General features: G+C 32.0%; 2 protein-coding genes across 3 annotated transcripts; one reads left to right on the top strand and one right to left on the bottom strand.

The window, feature by feature from the left end:
• Positions 1-3,831: 3,831 nt before the first annotated feature.
• On the top strand, positions 3,832-5,873 carry LOC134233656 (uncharacterized). Its single transcript, XM_062715644.1, has one exon. It carries the CDS (start codon positions 4,034-4,036, stop codon positions 5,702-5,704), a length of 1,671 nt encoding a protein of 556 aa, XP_062571628.1. The 5' UTR covers positions 3,832-4,033; the 3' UTR covers positions 5,705-5,873.
• A 5,525-nt stretch (positions 5,874-11,398) lies between these two features.
• Positions 11,399-22,112, bottom strand: LOC134233657 (uncharacterized). Of its 2 annotated transcripts, XM_062715646.1 has the most exons (15): positions 22,048-22,112; positions 21,465-21,634; positions 21,103-21,208; positions 20,763-20,863; positions 20,354-20,515; positions 19,919-20,012; positions 19,638-19,701; positions 18,987-19,135; positions 18,419-18,678; positions 18,271-18,328; positions 17,750-17,964; positions 17,208-17,298; positions 16,565-16,682; positions 15,684-15,854; positions 11,399-11,487 (listed from the first exon to the last, which is right to left on the bottom strand). In XM_062715646.1, the coding sequence occupies exons 1-15, from the start codon at positions 22,058-22,060 to the stop codon at positions 11,484-11,486; spliced, it is 1,776 nt and encodes a 591-aa protein (XP_062571630.1). In that variant the 5' UTR covers positions 22,061-22,112; the 3' UTR covers positions 11,399-11,483. The 2 variants fall into 2 exon arrangements, with proteins under 2 accessions (XP_062571630.1, XP_062571629.1); XM_062715645.1 differs by lacking the exon at positions 11,399-11,487 and having other exon boundaries at positions 15,677-15,854.
• Positions 22,113-22,820: the final 708 nt, after the last annotated feature.

Genomic DNA, 22,820 nt, shown 5'->3' with positions numbered 1-22,820 from the left:
TTGGACGTGAATGGTCTCTGAAAGGTTGTAATTGAAAGCATGACACGTATAAAGACAAGACCCCTATAAAATCCGCCATTTGCAGTGTAATTTCGGTTTGAAATCTTAAAATTTGGACAAAATAAACAGGGAAAACATCTTTTCTAGAGGCTCCGACTTCGAAGTCCAACTTGCCTTTCACTGATAAACATATTCTATATATTGTTTCTGCATTGATGGCTTTCACTAAAAGTACGGAATTAATTAAGTGTATTATTTAAAAATATAATTATGCATTAAAAAAAAATTTTTTTTTCTCGATACTTAATTTTTTAAAAAGTATTTGTTATCAAGGGATGCTTTATTTCTATTAGTTATTCAATGATATATTTATATTAAACTGTATAAGTTTGAATTTTATTAACCAAACAGTTCTGGGAATATTGTACAAATTTTTGAACGTGTTGACTTTTGGCATAACCTTAAATCTGTAACAAATTTTCCTATTTAAGAAAATTGTTCAAAACATATGATTTGGCCTTCGACATGTCATAATTTTTTTTACTCATGGATGCAATTTAAATTAAACATCGACATTACAATTTATATTAATACATCGAAATAAAATGATATATATTCAAACAAATCAATCATTATTTAACGCAGTGGAATGTTCATAATGTTGCTAGTAATCGAAAACGTACTTCACTTGAAGAAATTTTGCTAGAATGCCATTAGGGTCTAAGGAACAAAATGCATGAAGATATCCCCCGTCTTTCAGGATAGTTGAACAAAGAAAACCCCCAAGTCTGTCCCCCTTGGATGTATCCTCCCACTGGTGTCTCACGAAGATCTCAGATGTAGGCCTCTCGTCCAGCTGTAGGTGTGATATAAAGAAGATTCATTAATGTCCACTGTTCATAATTTTTTATTTTCTTTTATAATTATGAAATACTTGTTGTGATATGTGTATTGTTTCATTATGTATATAAATAGTAACATTAAGTTTCTTGAACATTCCAGAGTGGTCAACATGTTCGGTCATTTGATCTAGAACATTCTTAAATTTTGTGTATGTCCAGATTGTTCCAGTAATATCATGTTTTAATAATTTCTAGAATATTCTAGATTTATGATACTGTATAAATACCCTGTCAATTCGATTCATATAGAATACTTTGTCGTATAAGCACTATTGAGATATAAATGGGATATATTTTCACTGGGACATTGTGTGCAGCAACGGACACTCTGATGTATGTATTTTTAGATTCTGCTAAGTTTGTACTTTATGTTTGATATATTTATTATATATTACTGTAAATAAATTATTGTTAAGTTTAAATTGTGTTATTGATCTTTGCTGGCATTTCGGGTAATTCTGACCCATAACATACTATAAAAGATAAATAATACAACGATATAAACATATATGCCAATTTAAACAATCAAAATCAAATGTATCCAGGGACGTTAATAGTATACAGGTCCCTGATGTACATGAATCTGAGTAAAAGAAATTCTAGCAGCAGGGATTAATTACACGTATCGCAGTAAGTGTCCTTTGAAATCTTAATGAACAATTTGGTCAAATATACAGTTAAAATATTTTTTCATAAATATGACTTCCAACTTGTGTCCCAAATTGCCCTTCACTGATAAACATATTATATATATATATATATATATATATATATATATATATATATATATATTGTTTCTGCATTGATGGCTTTCACTAAAAGTACGGAATTAATTAAGTGTATTAATTAGAAAAAAATATTTTTCTAGATATAAATATTTTAAAAAGTATTTGTTATCAAGGGATACTTTCTTTCTATTTGTTATTCAATGATATATTGGTATTAAACTGTAAAAGTTTGAGTTTTATTAACCACACAGTTTTGGGGTTATTGTACAAGTTTTTGGACATGCTCTTTTACTGTCTGTAACAAATTTTATAAATGTCTTATTTTAAAGCATATGACTTGGCCTTCGACCTGTCATGATTTTTTTTTTTCATTTATTAATGGTCATGGCTGCAATCTTGTAACATTTTTTTCTAGATTAAACAACAGCATTATAATTCACTAACAATATATCGAAATAAAATAAAATATATTCATAATGTTGCTAGTAGTCGAAAACGTACTTCACTTGAAGAAATTTTGCTAGAATGCCATTAGGGTCTAAGGAACAAAATGCATGAAGATATCCCCCGTCTTCCAGGATAGTTGAACAAAGAAAACCCCCAAGTCTGTCCCCCTCGGTTGTATCCTCCCACTGGTGCCTCACAAAGATCTCAGATGATGGTTTCTCATCCAGCTGTAGGTGTGATATAAAGAAGATTCAATAATGTCCACTCTTGGTATTTTTTTTTATTTTCCTACATCATTATGAATTACTACAAAAGATAAATAAAACAACGATAAAAATATATATTCTAGCTGCAGGGATTACACATGTATATATACATGTATCGGAGTAATTGTCCTGAAGTCTGAGATGAAAATGTTTTCCTAATATACTCCTCTGAGTATTAATCATTAATATTATCCTACTGCTACTGTCCCAAAAGAAAAAATGTGATTAATTAACAAAGCCCAATTCCAATACAGTGATGATTGTGAAAAAGTAACAATTTAAATCAGGGTTGCAAAAAAAAAAAAATGTAAACAGAAGAGAGAAACTCAGAACGTAAGTTATTTTAAAATTATCTTTCCATCTACGAACATCTTCTTAACTGTCTTTTACTGTGCAGTAAGTTTTTATAAATGTCTCTTTTTTTTAAAAAAAAATTTTAAAGCACACTTATCATTACTTCTTTTTTCCCGTGGATTTGTTTAAGCCAGGTAAGCCAAATATAACAGTTATGATTGCGAAATTCAACACATATGCAACTGTCATGATGATTCAAGTCCCACGGAGAAATTAACTTATTAAACTTGATAAAGGTTTATTTTGAATGTAAAATACTAACTACAAGTAGGCACATGAGTCCCAAGCAGTTGTTTGATAGTTTCTTGGAAATGTTTTAAAAAAATATTCTTTAAAGCAAGAATTTTGATAGGAATTGCATGTTGACTCTTTTGAAAGAGGAATTGTTATTAGAGAAATTTTAATAATGATCATGATGATATAGTCCGGTCCAGCACAACCTATATACATGTAGCTTTAAACGCTTATTAAAATAAAGCTATATATATGCAGTTTTCACCAAAAAAAAAATTGTAAGAAATAAACAAAACGTCGAAGTATTTGACAATTCATATATATTATATACTATGGGCTTTCAAAAATACAACCCAAATCATAGAAAGTTCTAATTTTGCAGCTGTTGAATACTTTTAAGCAAAAGATAAATTTCCATTGTTTGAGTAACAGTGCAAAATCTTGCGTGCGTTGATGCGTGGATAAGTATGATTGCTTAAATAGAAAAAAAAATCTGGGTGGTTACTCATCAATGGCTCCAAAACTTTTAAAACTTTGAGTATAAAGTCTCTAAAGGAGACACAATTTGTTGTGTGATTTTTGCATGCATTTTATTCAGAAGAGTTCAAAGTTTAATATTTCTACTGCACCAAGGTGCGAGTTTTTGCACAAGCTAAAAATTTTTTAAAAGATTTAAAAAGTGTAATAAAATAGATTAATCAAGTTATTAAGAATAGCTTAATTAAGATACAAAGCTAAATAAATCTATATAGCTTAATCAAGAGATTGTGCCAAACCATGTGCAGTGGGAAAGGTAATAATTAATCTTGGAATTTCTTTCTTTCACCTTAATGTCCAGCTAGGAGCTTGACACACTGACTATAGATGAAAGATTTAAGAGGCCTGCAATGGAATCTTGAGGATCAATGATAAATGATTTTGCACCATACGCATCATAATTTTTAAAATTCTTTAAAAAATACTTAATACATTTTCACTAATATTACTGTTTCTTTGCAGGTTGTTCCACAAATAAGATAAAGTAATGGAAGAAAATTAAACAACCATTAAAGAATTATGAACTTAATACAGTCATGCATATATATATTAACATGGTGGCATTATGAGTAAATCATTCCAAACAGAGCTGAAACCACCAGAGTGTTCTCAGTGTAAGAACAGGACAGAGTACTACTGTAGGACATGTAAACAAGATTTATGTGTACCCTGTAAGGAGGAACATGTGCTAGACTTGGACACCAAACACCATGATGTAGTGATTGATCGCTTAAAGTATGGAGACATTATTTTACGAAAGACTTGTGAGAGACACCCAAACATGGCCTGTGAAATGTGGTGCCTTTTGTGTAAGCTTCCTGTTTGTTCCAACTGTGTGTGTGTGAAGCAAATAAGTCATGAAACTCAGGATATAAAGTCGATTTATAAACATCAGTGTGAACAGCATCAGGAGAGAATTTTTCATGTAAAAAGTGAGATTATGCTGCATAATCATTGTATCCAGGCAGGCATACGTTCCGATTTTAGATCTTGTCAAACTGAAATCTCCAAACTCCAGGAAAATATGATTATCAAAGGTAAGAGACTTAAGGATTGGATAGATGAGATGGTAGAGGACATTAGGGAAATAAAACCTTACTTAAATTCGATACAGAATAACCAAAGGAGACACATTAAATCCATACAAACATGTGAACATAGGTCTGAGCAGTTAGCAAACAAAGCGATACAGTTTCTGTTATTTTCCAAGAAGAACAGCTTTTACAAAATAAATGACACTCTTAGTGCATCAATTATAAAAGTTCACGCTCTGAGCAAGAATATCAACAAAGATAATGTTTTTAATTGTCTGGGAAGAATCCAAACTACAGAAACCAGAAAAAGACAAGCAAGAAGTGAACAGTTGTTTAAAGTGATATCTCCACCAATGGTACAGAAAACTTTCAAAGTAAAGCCTACATGGCTTCTAGATAAGGTCAGCCTTCATATCTCTTGTGTGACACCAGGCATTGCCTGGGTGAGTAGTTGGAACAATTTAAACTTGACAGACACAGCGGGTAACAATGTACTTTTTCTAAAGGATAAATGTAACAACAATGGTGTGCACACCGTGACTAAAGAAGGCAGTCTTGTGTACATAGATAGGGAATATAACATCAACAAACTCTCATTAAGCAATGAAACTAAGTCTACACTGATGAGGGTAGTGGAACCTTGGAAGCCATATTGTATTTACTGCTCTCCCTCAAATGGAGATTTTCTTATTGGGATGATGAGACAGGATAAATATATAGCCAAGGTTGCTCGGTACAACAATGAAGGTAAAAAACTTCAACACAATCCAGGGCAAGCGCTGTATGTTAATCCGAGATATATCACAGAAAACCAAAATGGAGATGTGATAGTTTCTGACTTGATTAATAATGTCTTTGACTTAGGTGTTATAGTGGTGACAGACTCTTTAGGAACACATCGATTCTCTTACAAAGGAGATCCACAAGCATCAGAATTTAAACCACATGGAATTTGTACGGATGCTCTATCCCACATCCTTGTTTGTGATGCTTACACCAAGACCGTTCAAATGATTGACAAGGATGGTCAGTTCCTGGCAGTGCTGCTGACAGAAGAACAGGGATTAGAATATCCATACAGCCTGAGCTATGATTACAAATCTCATCTCCTGTGGGTCGGATCATTAAGGAGCACTACAATCTGTATATACAGACATATAGAGAGACATGGATTTCTTAAAAAGACAATTAGTGGAAGTTAAAACAAGGACAAGTACACCTCAGACAATATCATATCTTACAGCCTACCTCTCACAACTGTACACTAGATTACTGCATATAGACTAAAGAAAAACTCGAAATTTTCCCAGAGTTCAGTAACCTTTTGACATTAATATGAAACTGAGTTATCTAGTATATTTCTTGTTAGCCAGGCTCTGAGACGTTGTATAAAAATTTGGTATAAAGACACTGATATCCAATGTAGTTGGGCTTTATATGTTTTTTAGCTCACCTGAGCCGAAGGCTCAAGTGAGCTAAATGAAACACATTTTGTTTTGTCCGTCCGTCTGTCTGTCTGTCCGTCCGAATTCTGTCTGTCTGTCTGTCCGTCTGTAAACTTTTCACATTTTCACTTCTTCTCAAGAACCACTGGGCCAATTTTGACCAAACTTGGTAAAAGCATCCTTGGGTAAAGGGAAATTTAAATTGTTAAAAAAGGGACATATCCCCTCGCAAGGGGAAAAATTCCAATATTTTTACAAAAGACAAAAATAGGGTGGGGTCATTTCTTCTCAAGAACCACTGGGCCAGTAAAGCTAAAACTTATGTGGAAGCATCCTGGGGTAGTGTAGATTCTAAATTGTTCAAATCATGATCCCCGGGGAAAGGGCGTGGCCAGAATGGGGAATCAAAGTTTTATATGGAAATATATAGGAAAAATCTTTGAAAATCTTCTTCTCAAGAACCACTGTTACAGAAAAAAACTTATATGGAAGCATCCTGGTATAGTGTAGATTCTAAATTGTTCAAATCATGACCCCCGGGGGAAGGGTTGGCCACAATGGGGAACAAAGTTTTACATAGAAATATATAGGAAAAAATCTTTGATAATCTTCTTCTCAAGAACCACTGGGCCAGAAAAGCTGAAACTTATATGGAAGCATCCTGGTATAGTGTAGATTCTAAATTGTTCAAATCATGACCCCCGGGGGAAGGGCGGGACCACAATGGGTAATCAAAGTTTTACATAGAAATATATAGGAAAAAAACTTTGAAAATCTTCTTCTCAAGAACCACTGGGCCAGAAAAGCTGAAACTTATGTGGAAGCATCCTGGTATAATGTAGATTTTAAATTGTTCAAATAAATACCCCCGGGGGAAGGGTGGGGCCACAATGGGGATTCAAAGTTTTATATAGAAATATATAGGAAAAAATCTTTGAAAATCTTCTTCTCAAGAACCACTAGGCCAGAAAAGCTGAAACTTATATATAAGCATCCTGATATAATGTAGATTCTAAATTGTTCAAATCATGACCCCCGGGGGAAGGGCAGGGCCACAATGGGGAATCAAAGTTTTACATAGAAATACATAGTAAAAATCTTTGGAAATCTTCTTCTCAAGAACCACTGGGCCAGAAAAGCTGAAACTTATGTGGAAGCATCCTGGTATAGTTTAGATTCTAAATTGTTCAAATCATGACCCCCAGGGCAAGGGCGGGGCCACAATGGGGTATCAAAGTTTTACATAGAAATATATAGGAGAAATCTTTGAAAATCTTGTTTTCAAGAACCACTGGGCTAGAAAAGCTGAAACTTATGTGGAAGCATCCTGGTATAATGTAGATGTAGATTGCAAAATGTCTAAATTATGATCAGTGGGGTAGGGTGGGGATGCATTATGTATCTGGTAAAGGGTGAAATCTGGTAAAGAACAGAATGGTCAAAGCTTCTCAGGTGAGCGATGTGGCCCATGGGCCTCTTGTTCATGATTAAGTCTTCCCATATAAATTGACACAGCCAAATTTTGTTCACTTTTGCATATAATATGAATGAATTTAAACAAACAAGTCAACACAAACACTGACTTTTTATGCATCTAAAATTTAAAATGTTCAAAAAAGCCCTCATTGCCTATTGAAAAGTTTTGAAATTTCAGCTTTCTCAGTAACTGTTTTGTCAACTTAAAAAATTCCAAAATTATAATAAACAGGTAAACAATACTTTTTTTTTGAAATTTAAACTTGAATTGAACTTCTGAAAAGTATTGTTACATTCAAAATATTATCATATATTTGTTTCACTTTTTTGGTTCAAATATTCCAAAATGGTTGAGGTAAAGATAGAAAACAAAGCTAGCCTTTCAACAGATGTTCAACTCTGAATTTCTGCAGCGTTGGCCTATTCAACAGAACGAGCATTTCGTTTAGAGGGATAATAACGAATTGGCGAGTGGTTCCAAGAGTTGTTGAAAACGGCTCGGCTGTAAAATCCTATTAAAATGCTATAATCTATAAAACGCAAAGTTATCACCTTTAACAGGTCGGAGAGAATACTCGAAATCGGGTATTATCTGTGAAATCGCGTATAATACTCGATATTAGGGTATCGTTGAATCCGCGAAATCGGGTATAGGAGGTGTAAACACGTAATAAAACTTAAAGAATGGGATGGCGCATGTTGCCGAGTTAACTTTCATCTAGATACACATGTTTTCTAAAGATATCACTAGCCAAGTAAGAATTTGGATTTCAAGATTAATGCGCCCGGGACAACAAATACCCGTGGAGCTCAGTACATTTCATGATCTGCACGCAAAAAGGCGTTCGATTTGCTTTATATTTTACCTTATGTTGAAAGTATATGCATCTTCCTAATGTTCATTCCCAACACAACAGAATTGTAAAGTATCAGAATTCGGGAATTTATAATAATTCCACATCAACACGACAAATATGAACAATTTGTAAATAAATCAAATTATACGGAAACACATTTCACACACCAGGTATGATGCCATGTATAAAAAAGAGATTGTCTATTCTATCTAATTATGCGTAATTAATTACTTTCACATTCATCTTGTGCATAAAATCAAATTTATTTTTGAATGTATAAATAATGTAATGATAAAAATGTCTAAAATTTCGGCTAAAAGAACCCTCTTTCTCTTTTTTTGAAAATTTCCTTTTTATTTATCATTCAAACATATTTGTAGAATATGTCTTCAAAATTTTAGCAGAGACAGTGATAGTTTCAGGAATACAATTTATGAGAGAACATAACTGTTGATCGTTTAATTACGCTAAGTCATCAATATTTTACCATTTCCTGGCGACTTCAAAAGGTAGGGGGGGTTAAAGGCTTCTTGACCACCTCTGACAAAACAACCTCGACTGTGTTATACATGTGTCTAAAAGACCTCTCTTTGAATGTCACGGTCGGTTAAACTCGGTCATATATTTTTAATCGTAAGGAAGAGTGGGGGGGGGGGGGGGTTAGGTTCGAACTTTAGTACCTTAATTTTTCTCCAAACACCAAAACTTTACCCATTTTTAGCCTATACTGCGAGGTATCTGTGGAAGTTGGGGGGGGGTTACCTATGCAACAAGGTTCAATGTATATACTAAGTATAATATAAAAAAGTGGGTGGGGGGGGGGTAAGGCCCCCCCGGTTCCGACGCCAATGATAAAGAAAGGAAATGGCTACGATTTTTATGAAATTTTAATGTCCGATGAGGAATTATATTCCCAAAAAAGTAAGACAAGAGTTTCCAAGGCAATTGAATACTCCATTATTTCAGATTGTTCATTAACATGTTCATAAACTTAAAAACTATAAGAAATGTGAAAACTTGACTATGTAATTCATATATCAATATGACTGTACCTCGATCTATATTGAGAAATTCAATGTATTTTAACTTCATGAAAAGATGTACACATTTGACTTTTATTTATACCCCCCCCCCTTCTAAAAACACGCAAATCCTGTTCATATGATTTCTCGCTCTCAATTTTCACAAAATGCATAAAATAAAGGTAAAAAATAGTATATTTTTTATCGATTAAAATGCAACCAAAAAATTTACGGTGTCTTTGAATTAAACATTTCATGCTAAATTGACATAAAAAAGATACTCCGCTTCAATTAGCTATTTTCAAACTGTTTTCCCGTGCGTATTTATTTCATCTTATTTTTATTTTCTTCTTTATAATAACGTTGGTATTCTATAATGGCAGAGATATACAATTATGACTCGCTTATACTGTACTCTCTAACTGTTAGGAGTAATTTATATTTCACGAGAAAGGGACGCCATACATTTTTCAGTAAAAATACATAACACGGCGTTAGTCGTTTAATTTCTTTAAAATTTCACGTTTTGTGAATAGTGCACAAATTAGAAAATTTAGTATATGGGATACTTTAATGGGAAATAAAGACAAACGAAGTGTAGTTATTTGTTTTTAGAAATTATATTGAAAAATGATTACGCCAGTGTGTCCTCTTTGTTACCCCAGCAGTGTTTGTTGTGTGATTTTAAAGTTATTTGAGAACCTTATGAATTAGGTTTAATAAAAATAAATCCACAAGATGCTGATGTACAAGTAATAGTTACTGGCATAATGCGCCGTTGCTTTATTCTTTAGTTTTTATAGAAAGTTGCACGGAATACCCGATTTCGCGGATTCAACGATACCCTAATATCGAGTATTATACGCGATTTCACGGATAATACCCGATTTCGAGTATTCTCTCCGACCTGTTTAATCTTTTTCAGAGGACTCAAGAATAAAACGTTTTTAAATGTTTTTTTTAGATAGATACATTTTTTTGATAGCGGATCTTTACCTCTTTACTTATTTGAGAGTCAACTCGCCCGAGCGATTTTATCACACCCCCATCTACTTCGTTCTGCTTTAGGGCATCATGGCCGTTTGTGACGTCAGCTGATGGAATTGTTTTTACGACGTCGGTTGATGGACTGCTGTCTTCGAAACTAGTGCTTTTCTGTAATATATTATAAGAAATTCATTCTGTACAATGTTATTCAAATAAAATTCATGACACTGAAGAAAACTGGATGTTACGTACTATAGCAAGACTTTTAAAGGGATTTCACGCCCATCAGAACCATATTTTGTTATGTAAGGGAAATTTTAATCAAGAGTTAATAGATTTAATCACAATAATATCTAATATGCGTAGTATATAAGGAAACTTTGTTTTTAGTAGATTAGCACTAAGATTTCAAGACAGTTTCTTAAATAAATCAAAACCAGCACTTTTATTTTCTGTTAAAAAATGTAATCGAGAAATTTACTTAAATCAAATTATTTAGACAAACTTAAGAATAAATAATCTGCCACATATTTAAATAATTTAATTACTAGTATATCATGAATTGTTAAAGAATGGTTCCCTGTAATAATACAAAACAGAAATATAAATACTTAGTTTTTGTTTAAAGTGATTAAATTCTGAAACTTTTTTGAACTACAAAATAAAGATATAGGCAAAAGAAGAAATGCATTCATACATTGATACCTCATTACCTCTCGAATTATAGATTTGAGTACACTGTATTGAGTGAAATAAATTGTAGAAGCACTTAAAAGGTTTATCAGTTTTAAAATCTATTTATTCAATTCGTCCAAACTCTCCTCTGAAAAGAAAAATAGCTTTTGTAATTACTTAACTCTTACGCTCAACTCAAGATAAATAAATCGTTAAAAAAGGACTAAATACATAATAGTATATATATATTTTCAATTCTAAGTTCATACTACTTTCTCTTCTCATTCATTGAATATAACCAATAAGATTTTGCAACAGGCGGTCAGACTAACAGTCTGCAACTGACAGACGAATGAGGTTTTACGTCCCCTTAACTACTTTTGCGAAAGTGGGGTACAAGAACTATAATAAAATATCTTAAAAATGTACAAACCAAAGAAGTACATATTCTGGATGTTAAATGAGTAATAAGACCATCCTCTTCCAAGTCATTAAATCTGCCAAGTTCTCCTGAAGTACTCATCTATAAAATAAGGTGCTCGATGTCAGTATCATGTTAAAATACATGTACAAGGAAGTTAGGAAGAAACCATCGCTCATTGTCTTCTCTGTACGGAAACCCATTTCGACAATGTCATAAATATGTTTTGATTTTTTATAATAATAAATTTATTAGCTCCGTTATAAGCAGCCCTATTCTTGTATTCATATAAAGCAGAATTTGTACAAAATCTTACGCGTGATAAGAAGAAAAGACTTGCTGTGGCTTTCAACTCCTCTTTACATGTAGATATATTGACGAGGTATTTTCAATTAACAATTGTTATTTTCCATTCTTATGTCGATACGATATATCCTGGTGAGCTTGAGATAAAAGATACCACAAAGTCTGTCACATCTGTTTCATATTTGGATATTTTACTTGAAAAAGACGTTAATGGTAATCTAACAGCCAAGCTCTATGATAAACGTAATGGTTTCGTATGAAGCAATATACCTTCATCACCTGCATACGGAGTTTATGTATGAGGTAAATTATTGACAAACAAGTTGATGAAGCAAGTATATCAAGAGTCTCGTTTAATCTCATCTTTTCGTAAATTCTATGGTCAATACTATGACCTTGTCAGCCAATACAATTTATCATTAAGTCAAATGCTGACTGACTTTTTTCATACTTATTGTTAGTCCATTATTTATACACGGAATTGACGACGGATTTTTCCTTAATTTCCCGATCATGACAAGAAGGAGACAGCGGGTGTGACCGGTCAGCAGGGGATGTTCATTTCTCCATGGCACCTGATCCCACCTCTGATGTTTTGGAGGTCCGTGTTTCCTCTGCTCCTATTTTACATTGTATTTGTATTTGACTTTTGATCTTGAATATTGTTCGTTATCTCCATATATTTAATTTGTTTATAGAATTTAGTTCGCAAAATAATATTTTTAAAATTCTTCTTCCATAAATTCTTATATATATGTTAAACAAATTTGTTAAAATATTGAATAATGATTTTTTAACATTTTTTATAAAGAATTCTAAAATTTGTTATATTAATAACGATAGAAATTCGTTTTAGGTGGATTGCCAAACCAACCCTTTATTTTATAGATTTTTGAGTCACCCTTTTTAAACAATGGTTTCAGCATTGGAAGACCGATATTAGCTTTTAATTATTTTATATTATTTGTTTTTTTATTTTTTCAAAGAAAATGAAAAAAAAATATTATTCATATCCAAATAGGTTGTTTTCTAGTCAAGAGTTTGCTGTAAATGAATGCATCATATGAATATCTTATAAAATATGTAAAGAAAGGCTTTTTTTTTTTTTTTTTTTATAAAAAATATATTTATGAGGGGCATTTGTGTGGCATTCCTCCTTAAACGATTTCTACAGTTTTATTTTGAATTAAAATTTTCTACAGGCCCTACACCTTCATTTCTTTTTTACAAAGTTCAGAATTCAATTAAAAAGAAAACAAGTTGTTTAAATAAATTCCAAGATTCAAACGAATTTAATTCATTATAATTAATTCAGCAATTAGTTTTACCAGATTCATTCCTTTAAACATTTTTGTTTAAAAGTTATAATGAATTGAATTTGTTTTCACAAATTTAGCAATTCGTTATATCGAATTCAATAATATCGTTTGAATGGTCCAAAATGGGTTTTTGTAATTTTTCAAGCTCTCTGTGTGACAATTTTGTGCAAAAGATGCAATCAAACTGCAAGTTTGGTTTCATTTATTCAACTTTCTACAAAGAGAACCTATCGCAACAACGGAAATGTTGGAAAAGCAATCTTTTACTGATAAGCTGATGGCATTTTATGAAAACTGTACACTCTCGACCGAATAAATATATTTACTTTAGGATTTTTAGTACATGTATATACATGTCCATAGGAAACAAATAAATCATCTTATTCGTTTTAGTTGAAGATTATGGCTTGTATTAAATAGAAAAGTGAAAACTTTTTTTTCAGAAGAGAAGGGGTATCCAATTCTTTACGACTTGTTCAGAATTCAAAGATCTATAGAGTTTTGAAAGTTCTATTGGTACACACTCTCCAAATACTAAACAAAACACTTAATAGATGATTTGTGTAATCATTCTCTCTTACTAACTATAAATGGAACGGAAACAAACTCTTGTACTCGTGACAAGTTAACGTTGTTAACTTGTCTAGACTTTAGTTGTCATTACAAAGTTTAACATTAGCAAGAGACCTTGGCCAATCAACGTATTGTTAAAGTGGAGTATATATATATATATATATATATAACAATTAGCTTTTAATCACATTGTTCCATAATGTGGCATCATACAACTATAAAACGGAAAATGACATATATTTTAAAATATTTATTTAATAATGATAATTTGATTATACTGAAAAGACCATGATTATACTTGCCCTGCACTCTTTAGATCTGTAACAAAATCGTTGTTTTCGGTCTTCCAATGGTTCTTGAATAAATGAAAAAAGTTAAGATACTCCTACTTATATATAATTTTCTCCGGGAAGAACTTTCACTTGTATCTTGCCTTTTTTTCCTTCAGAATAACAGACATAGTGCATGTTTTGCTTGATTTCAATGCATGTATTTCCTTCCTCCAATGATCGAATGTCATTCTTGCAATTGCATCTTAAGCATTTTTGAAACAGAACAGCAGTAGAAAGGAAAAATGAATGTATTTGATGAAGGAAATATGGAAAAAATACAATTTAGGATTATTATGTAACCTATACATGTAATATTTTTATCTTTGATAACTAAAAATAGACATGCTGTGTCTTTTTTGATAGCCAAAATTCTGTAAAAACTTCCCGGTATAAAATGTAGGTACTTACTAACTAAAAATAAATCTCGTCTGAGTCATTGACTTCCGAAAAATCTTGTAAATACATTCTACTTTGAATTAGTATTTAGTTTGTACAAAATTGTGGCCACTGTAAGATCGACCATACAGATATTATTTAAAAAAAGAACATCAATTTATTAATTGTGGAAGACTTCAAAATTTTCTTTCAAAAATTCTAAGTGGTCACTGTAAGATCGACCATACAGATATTATTTCTTTTTAAAAAAAATCAATTTATTACTTGTGGAAGACTTTAAAATTTTCTTTCAAAAATTCTAAGTATTTCTTTCATTGTGTTTCGAGGCTTGACCATACAGATATCCTCGACCCAACATTAATTACAAGGAAATTTAATTACTTGACTTATAGTTGCTATCAGAAGGATTCAATTTTTTTCATCTGAAATTAAGTACTAGTATGCAAAACTAATAGGTCAAACATGTATTCTTTTAATACAATGTTGTTTGTTACTTTTTTTCTTTAACGGAGAAATATTTGTGTGTTAATCTTTTCATTTCTTTGGTGTTTCAAGAAAATAAACTACCTAGAGCTCACAAATTAAAAAAAAATCATAATTCACGACACTTGTGTAACAATTGTTGTCATCGGTCTTGAAATAAAAAAAAAGTTATCAAGAACAATACGTCCAATTCGCAGGCTGTTTATTAATCAAGTAACTCCTACAAAATTTAAAGTGGAAACAATGTTCGAAAAAGCAAGATGACGTACCTTTTCTTATCAGCGATAACATTAAACTCTTAACGGACTTTTTTTCTACATTGATCGAACACGGGTTTATAAATAAAGATACGTACTTTGAACAATTGTGATTTCGCATATTATTGATATTTCCTGCACGAATGATTAACATACAGTGACATTGCAAGAACACAATTAGTCGAATGCTGAGTGATACTCTCTCATGCAAATTTTTAGCCCCAGGATATTACAGTGAATTGTCTACCTTATTCATCTGTTTGTTCGAAGACAAGGAGCAAAAGGAAGGTGTGTTTGGTCTTTAGAAAGTGACTTACTCCTTCATGGCACCTGATCCCATTTCTGATGTTTTATAGGCATGTGCTTGTGTGCTCCAGAATCTCAATTGTTTCAAAGAAATGTCGAGCATATTGATTATTCTATGTTATTTTCAATTTTATATTCACATTTTAAATTCACTCTTCTGAACTAAATAAAATGTAATGGATGCCTTATTGGAATTTTCTGAATGTCATAATATCGATTTGTTAATGTTGTTAAAAGATGTCATTTTCAGCTCAAAGTACGCAGCATTCAATTTTAATATGTACAACTCTGCAGCAACTCGAGAATTTATTTCATATCTTTACAACCTGTATTTAATAGCATAATATCCCAAAATACGTAACAAGATAATTAGGGCCACCATTGTTCCTATACAACAATAAACAGGAAGATCTATTCCTACGCTGTGTAATACATCACTTCCGGTAATAAGTTCCGTTTCATTTTGGCACTTTTTGAATATTTGAGAGGCTCCGCACCTAGAAAAAAAAAAGATGTTTGTTTAATCGCCTAAAATTGATCGATCGTATCCAAAACAAAACTTGACCTAAATATTCTTACGATAAATCTGTGTACTAAAATTTATTTCAAAATGTGCAACCACGGCAAAGGAAAAAAAACAGAAACTGTTGGTGGACCGAAAGACAGGCAGCAAAGAAAATGCCCCCCCCCCCTTCTTCAAAGAGTAGCATAAAAAATTGTATTTCAGGACAGCCATGCATAAATAGCAAAAATATTTAAAAAAAAATCAAAAATATGAATTTTTAAGAGATCAAAATCAATTTTGCAAGAGATTTTTTAAAATGTTCTTAAAATAGATAAATAACGTCATTTATATTTTAATTTTGCATCCTATTGGAAAAGTATAATTTTCAAAAACGTAGTATTAAGAAATTAATAAAATAAGCATTATTTGCTGGAAGAAGTTTTCCGAAACAAGTTTTATATAAATCAATAAATCAATATCCACAGGTCACCTAGGAGATTTTAGAGATATGAATTTTTACACATGTTCGAAAGGGAGACATAAATAATATTCAAATTTAATATTAATTAAAGACTTTTTTCATATATTTCATTTGGTTCAGGTTGTTTGTTTTCAACATTATTTAAAACCATTTTTTTAGCATTATTGAAATCGAATATATAGAGAAAATATATAAAATATAATGTTCAACTTCTCCTATACCTGAATGGTTCTATGTCTTCAAATAAAACAGTCATAATGGCTGCAAAGGGATAATGAAGGAATGAAGTATACTTAGCCCAAGTAAACCAAGTAGGGAAGGATGTGTTAAAAAAGCCACCTGAAAAATAAAAGAGAGGAAATCAAAGATTATAAAATTTTAACAAACGTTAACTATGAGCAGGAAGAAGCCATCACATATAATTCAAATAAGAATGGTTTCTTCTAAACATTGTACAGAAAACTTTGGACTTACTTTGAAGCACCTTGATTAAGTGCTAAGAATAAATTTGTAAGTTTTACTAAAGCTTTGCTTTATCAAAAAAAATTCACACACGATTTTTCAATTATGCTTAACTTAGTCAAATTGACTAATAAAATGTTATTTTATGCAAAAGCAAAATATCATTTTCTTTTTGTTAAAAAACTGAAATACTTGCTAAAATTGATATTCGGAATTTAAGAAACAATCTTATGAATAGACGAATCTTTATTGAGGTATTCTTTTTGTTTAATCCGGAAGTCAAGTGACTTCTGGATGTCTAGTTAGGCAAATGAAAATCACGTCTAGGGTTTGGCCAGGGCATATTTAAAATCATGACCTTTGGCTAGGTCAAAGTAGAAATCATGACCTCAGATGTCGTACCTAGTATTAGGAACACCACCATAAAAGTGTTGACAGTTGTAATACTGTACTTCAATGTGCGAACACAGGCACCAACGATGTACCCTATGCTCTGTAAATAAAACAGTATATTTAATGAATTACTTTGCGAAAACAAACTAAAATTGTCCTTATTTCTAATCCTTTAAATACCCCTAATGAAAATATCGTTTCCATGCATTGCTACTTTTTTTTTTAATCTCAATTCTTCATATATTCTAATTTATTTAATTTATGCATGTTTTTTTTCACAAGAAGTGAAAAGAAATGGGCAAGAGGCAAATCGTATTTTAATCCCTAAATTTTATTATTTAACCTTATACTATTTCAGTAAAAACTTGACATCAGATGAAGTGTAGTTTTTAAAGCAAACATATTTTTTTTCAAATACTATCGCAATATAAATAAAGTTTTATTGTTTACATGAATTGAGGGACAATGTCTCACCCTTAACATACCTGTTCCTTCGGTCTTAAAGTATCCAAGAGATGTTAAAAATTCAATAATCAGTAACAATATCTTACCTGAGTGGTAAAGCAATTCAGAAGATTAATTCCTATGAAAATGGCAAACTGTATCGGTCCACCCAGCCCTGCTAACCAGTACATGGCCGAAAGCTGGACAATGGGTACCACGATCATCATAGGCAGTTCACTGACCATCTTAGCCGTGTAGTAGGCAGACAGGCGGTACGCACCTGCTCTTCTTTCCTTCCTCACAACCTCGCGTTCTCCAATAACTTTTAAGTGTAAATAGGAAACAGAAATGTACATATATTTGATATTAATCTAACATTAATTACTTTAATACATACTAAAGAAATTTTGAGATACAAGTAAAAGAAGTGATTTTTTCGCAAGTCGTAAAGAAAATGTGCTTCATTAGAAGTTAAGATCTAGTATATGTTAATGGAAATGTCCATATTAAACATTTTAAAAATATTTTCAGCTTCATTTTATATATTTTGAATTAATTAACAAAACATAGAGTTATTGCTGAGGAATGGATACAAGTAATATTTAATGAGAAACAAAGTTCAACTTACAACTGCTTACAGAATCAATCACCATTGCAAATCCCCAAAATATCAGAGGAAAGTAAACCTGTAAAAGTTTGCATGACTTTTAATAATTTAGCATTTTTCCAATAATTAATCAAAAGTCAATGAAGAAGAATACTTTAAGATTTCTCACTGCTCCCATCCTATCTCGAAGTGTGTCGTTGGAAACTGGTATCTGATAATATAGAACACAATAAATACTGGCAACAATCAGGGTGTGGATAAGGTTACATTCGTCAAAAATCCTCCATTTGGATTGTTTGGCATTTCGCCAAGACAACATACGGAACTGAGTCCAAAACGAGGCTGCCCATTTTCTGTTTAATGGGCGCTCTAGATAGGGTGTAGAAACGTGTTCATGAGTGGAAACATCAAGTGCAATCTCTGTAGGATCTGAAATACAAGACCAAAGAGGGTGACATTCTTAAAATATACGTTTAATTAATTGATTCGAGAAAAAAGAGTGAAGAACACGAAAAAAAGTTCCCGTTAAAACTATATACAAAGAAAACAGATATATAAATAGGGCATAAACAAGGATCTCTGGAAAACTCCAGAGGTGGGATCAGGTGCCTAGATGGAGTAAGCATCCCCTGTTGATCAGTCACACTCGGCCCTTACGAATTGATAAAGTAGACGGAACATTCTGTGGTACATTTGATGAGTTCATTTGCTTTTTAATAAATATGTTAAGTACTCACCCGTCTTGTGGTATCCAAGAGAAATGACATGACCATTAGATGATGGTTGAGTGGCATGTCCGTTTGTATTTTTTGACGTGACATCAACGTTAATGGCCGACTCCTTTCCATTGACGAGTTCTATATTTTCGACCTCCACCTTAAAATTTCTGAAAATATTTCTCAGTTTTAAATGTGTATTACTGTATTCACAAGACTGTTATAACCATGTTAAATATTCGGTATATGCTTTATTATTTTTTTTTTACATTTATCTATGCACATTTTCATATACATGTATGTTTAAGCAATGAGATGGCAACAAAACCCATAACTACTGATTTTGCCATTTCTCATTTTATTTGTGACTGCATGAGTGCACATGAAGCGTTTTTGAAATTGTGTCCTAAAGGGTAAACTATATTTGATCTTTTTTGTACACTTATGTTTGAGTCTTAAAGTAATTTCTACTGATATCTTTATGCATTTGCAATTGTTCCAAACATACGCATCCTTGTGTTCATTGGACGGTTTTATTGAAAAAAAATGTTAACAATATTTTTATGAGATATTTCATGAGAAATGTCAAATGAATTTTAAACTGTCGATTTGTTGAATATAATTTAAATATATCGACTTTTAAACTTAAGTATAAAATTACATTATACTCACCTAGTTTTCTCTGATGCTTCAAGAATTTTATTAACGACTTCTGTATTTGTGGTCAGCAGCTCCACTAAAAATGATCACAAAAACAGCGTTAATTTTAATTTATTATAAGAAATAATTTAATCTAAAAAATATACATTCATACCAGATTTCTTAAGCTCAGTACTTGAAAAGATATTTCGAACGTCACGTCTTGAAAGTTGTTTTTGGCAACAAAAATGATTTTAAAGGCATGCATAGGAGACTTAATCTTTATCTTTTCTATTATTCAAACTTGTACTTACACATGATATCAGATGGGTTGTAATGGTCAGGAAAGTTTAAGCCCAGTCCACCAAAATACTGGAGCGCTTTGTGAGCGTCGCCAAAGTACGCTGGCTACAGTGAAGAAAAACCTCTCAATAATATTACTAGTGTGAGACTTTTTTCTTCAGCGAAGTCGAGATCATCTCTCTCAAACTTGATTTCGTTGCTTTTCGAAACTAAATTTACAAAATTTTGTACGTCATTAGCTAACAGAAGGTAAATGCAATTTTATAACAAAACATTATTTGACTTGGTTCTTGAAAAAAGGCCGCTCTGTTGAATCAACCAACCTAACTCGAAAGTTTCATTCGGTGGTCATAAAAAAACCACTGTCGCCCTTGCTCCCACTCTTCTTGTAAATGCTACTGTAATGTGTGCATTTTATATACATTTTTACACGTATTTGAACTCACTCGGCCATTAACAAGCAACAGTAGAGACGAAAAAATGTGGAAAATGTGACTGGAGGGCTGATGAATGGTGGTCAGTATAATTTTGTTGTACTGAGAAGCAAAGTCCCATAATTCCTGCATTAACACATGCGCAGTACTAGAGTCCAAACCGGAAGTGGGCTCCTGAAAGGGATAAAAGCCATATATAGTCATGTTTTTTTTCAGAGCATATCTTTAAATAATACCTTGATGAAAAAATGAGCTATTTTCCTTTTCTTTATTTAGGCTACTGCATTTTTCTTTATTTCTATTACCCAAAATACACATACATGTTCAGTAAGCATGGTTTGAGTCTAATTAGTCTAATAGATCATGATTAAGCGTTTAGCAGTTGTTAACATACGACAAAAAAGAGACTGCACACACTCACGTCTATCAACATAATGTTGGGATCTGTGAGCAGTTCACATGCAATGTTCGCACGCTTCTTCTCTCCTCCGCTTAGTCCGGGGTGCATGAAATCTCCAATCACTGAAATCAGATGTGTAAAGAATCTCCATTATATAAAGGGTACGGCACATAAGTGCAATATTTGTTATTAATTAGGAAAGCAAACAAATTGAAAAAAAAACACTAATCAAGCAAAGATTTTTTTTTTTTTGAGGGGGGGGGGGATATATATGAATATTAATTACAGGTATAAGGAATTTCAACGTTTCATTTGAAAAATAATAATTGAATTGCTTAACTGTGGAGTGCTGTTTTCTTACCAGTGTCCAAACATTTACGTAGGTGGAGTGCATCTACAATTTCATCGATTCGCGCCATCTTCGCTGCTTTCGACACGCTATCCGGAAGTCGTATCATGGCGGTAAACTAGAATTTAGAAAATTTTTTGAGGTGGAAAAAATAAATTCATGGCATTAATTCATTTGGTTTTGAAGAAAAGGTATATTTAGAGGATTATTTGATGTTAAAGAAAAAAAAAAACATTTTTTGTCGTTTAACATTTAGCAGTCATGATCAATAAACGCCGCTTACGCCGCGGGGTTAATAAATGCATTTTTCTGCAACGTTGATCACGGTACTTACAACCAACGAAAACATTTTATTGTTTATATATACTGCTTACATATAGAGTTTCCCTTAGCGTCAGTCTAGACAAAAATATGTCGCTCTGGAGAACATACGCCAGTTTCCGCCGCTGGAGCTTTGTGAAGGGGTTCCCATTCAGAGTTATCTTTCCTGATGTGAGTGTAAGATTTCCCGCCAAAACGTTAAGAAGAGAAGTTTTTCCTGACCCTGTCATATAAATTCTAATTTGGCAAGTTATATATTGCCTTTATTGCTCTTAGACCGTTTTCCATTTAATGAAACCAACTTTCAAAGTTAAATTAAAGAGGGGATTTTATCTACAGGTATAAGCTATTATTATGTTCATCAGCATGTTTGTTATTTGGCGTGTTTAATTTTATGTAAATTTGAATTCTACCACTAATGTATTAATCGTTTGATCATGCCTTAATTTTACCTCTTAACTTATTCCGGGGTCAAGGTGGGGACAAACTCAAATCAAAAACACGTAACACGTAATTAATATATACTTGAAACAGTAAGGAAAAGCCAGGAAAACTTAAATTATTGTTTTCACTTTATAGATTTAGAACAAGAAGACAGTATATCTTACGAAATAATCCAGAATTCAATGTCTTTACCTGTTGGGCCCATGATGGCCAAAATATGTCCACTTTTAGCTTTTCCATTAATGTTTGTTAAAATCGTCTTTGTGTGAAATTTTCATTTCTTTCATGACCACTTGTCAAACAAAAACAATACCTTTATATGTTTATTTTTATACAGGAGCACGTGCAAAAACAGTGTGAAATGCTAAAAATAGATTATTTTCAGACATCATTAGACAAATATGCGCTAAAAAGAATCAAAAATGTCAAATGCTGTTAGGACATCAAAAAAATTATTTGAGTACAAGCAACATCCCCGCAAAAAAATTAGATCTCAATGATATAGTCATTTTTCTGGCAATTCCGCATGCAGAATATCTTCTAAAGTAAAATTTCCATATTTTTTGAACTTTCTATTTAGCAAGATACAAAATCCTGTCCATGAGTTTAAATGCTGATCTTTTCAGACAGAAAATAATACATTGATAATCAAAATTACAGATTTAACTATAAAACTAAGCAGTAATAATACACTGCATCTGAAAACCAATCACAGTGGAATCCGAAATTGTTAAATAAAATAACAGCAGTTTTCAAACGTTTACATTAAAATAATAATCCTAAGTCATATCACGTCCTACAATGTCAAGTTTCTAGTTCAAATGGGACATTTAATAAAATTGCATATAGGTTAAGTGTGCTCTATCTAAATTAAATGTTTTTTGCTAAAAAAAATTAATGGGTAAAATATGTACTTACGTGCTTCAAAACGTGTTAGGATCCACTAACTTTGAACTTTGAATCAT

Source organism: Saccostrea cucullata, unplaced genomic scaffold, assembly GCF_032062105.1.
Source record: "Saccostrea cucullata isolate Sc308-1 unplaced genomic scaffold, CSIRO_AGI_Scuc_v1 ctg13631, whole genome shotgun sequence".
Lineage (NCBI taxonomy): Eukaryota > Metazoa > Mollusca > Bivalvia > Ostreida > Ostreidae > Saccostrea > Saccostrea cuccullata.
The sequence above is the reverse complement of the archived record's forward strand: the minus strand, read 5'-3'. Positions and strand labels throughout refer to the sequence as shown.

Bases quoted from the DNA above. Each gene is read 5' to 3' on its own strand.
- LOC134233657 (XM_062715645.1), bottom strand. The intron at 19,702-19,918 runs GTAAGTACAAGT...GATCATTTTTAG, and splicing joins CAACCCATCTGATATCATGT to TGGAGCTGCTGACCACAAAT. The intron at 17,965-18,270 runs GTAAGTTGAACT...TACACTTAAAAG, and splicing joins GATTGATTCTGTAAGCAGTT to TTATTGGAGAACGCGAGGTT.
- LOC134233656 (XM_062715644.1), top strand. From the start codon at position 4,034: ATGAGTAAATCATTCCAAACAGAGCTGAAACCACCAGAGTGTTCTCAG.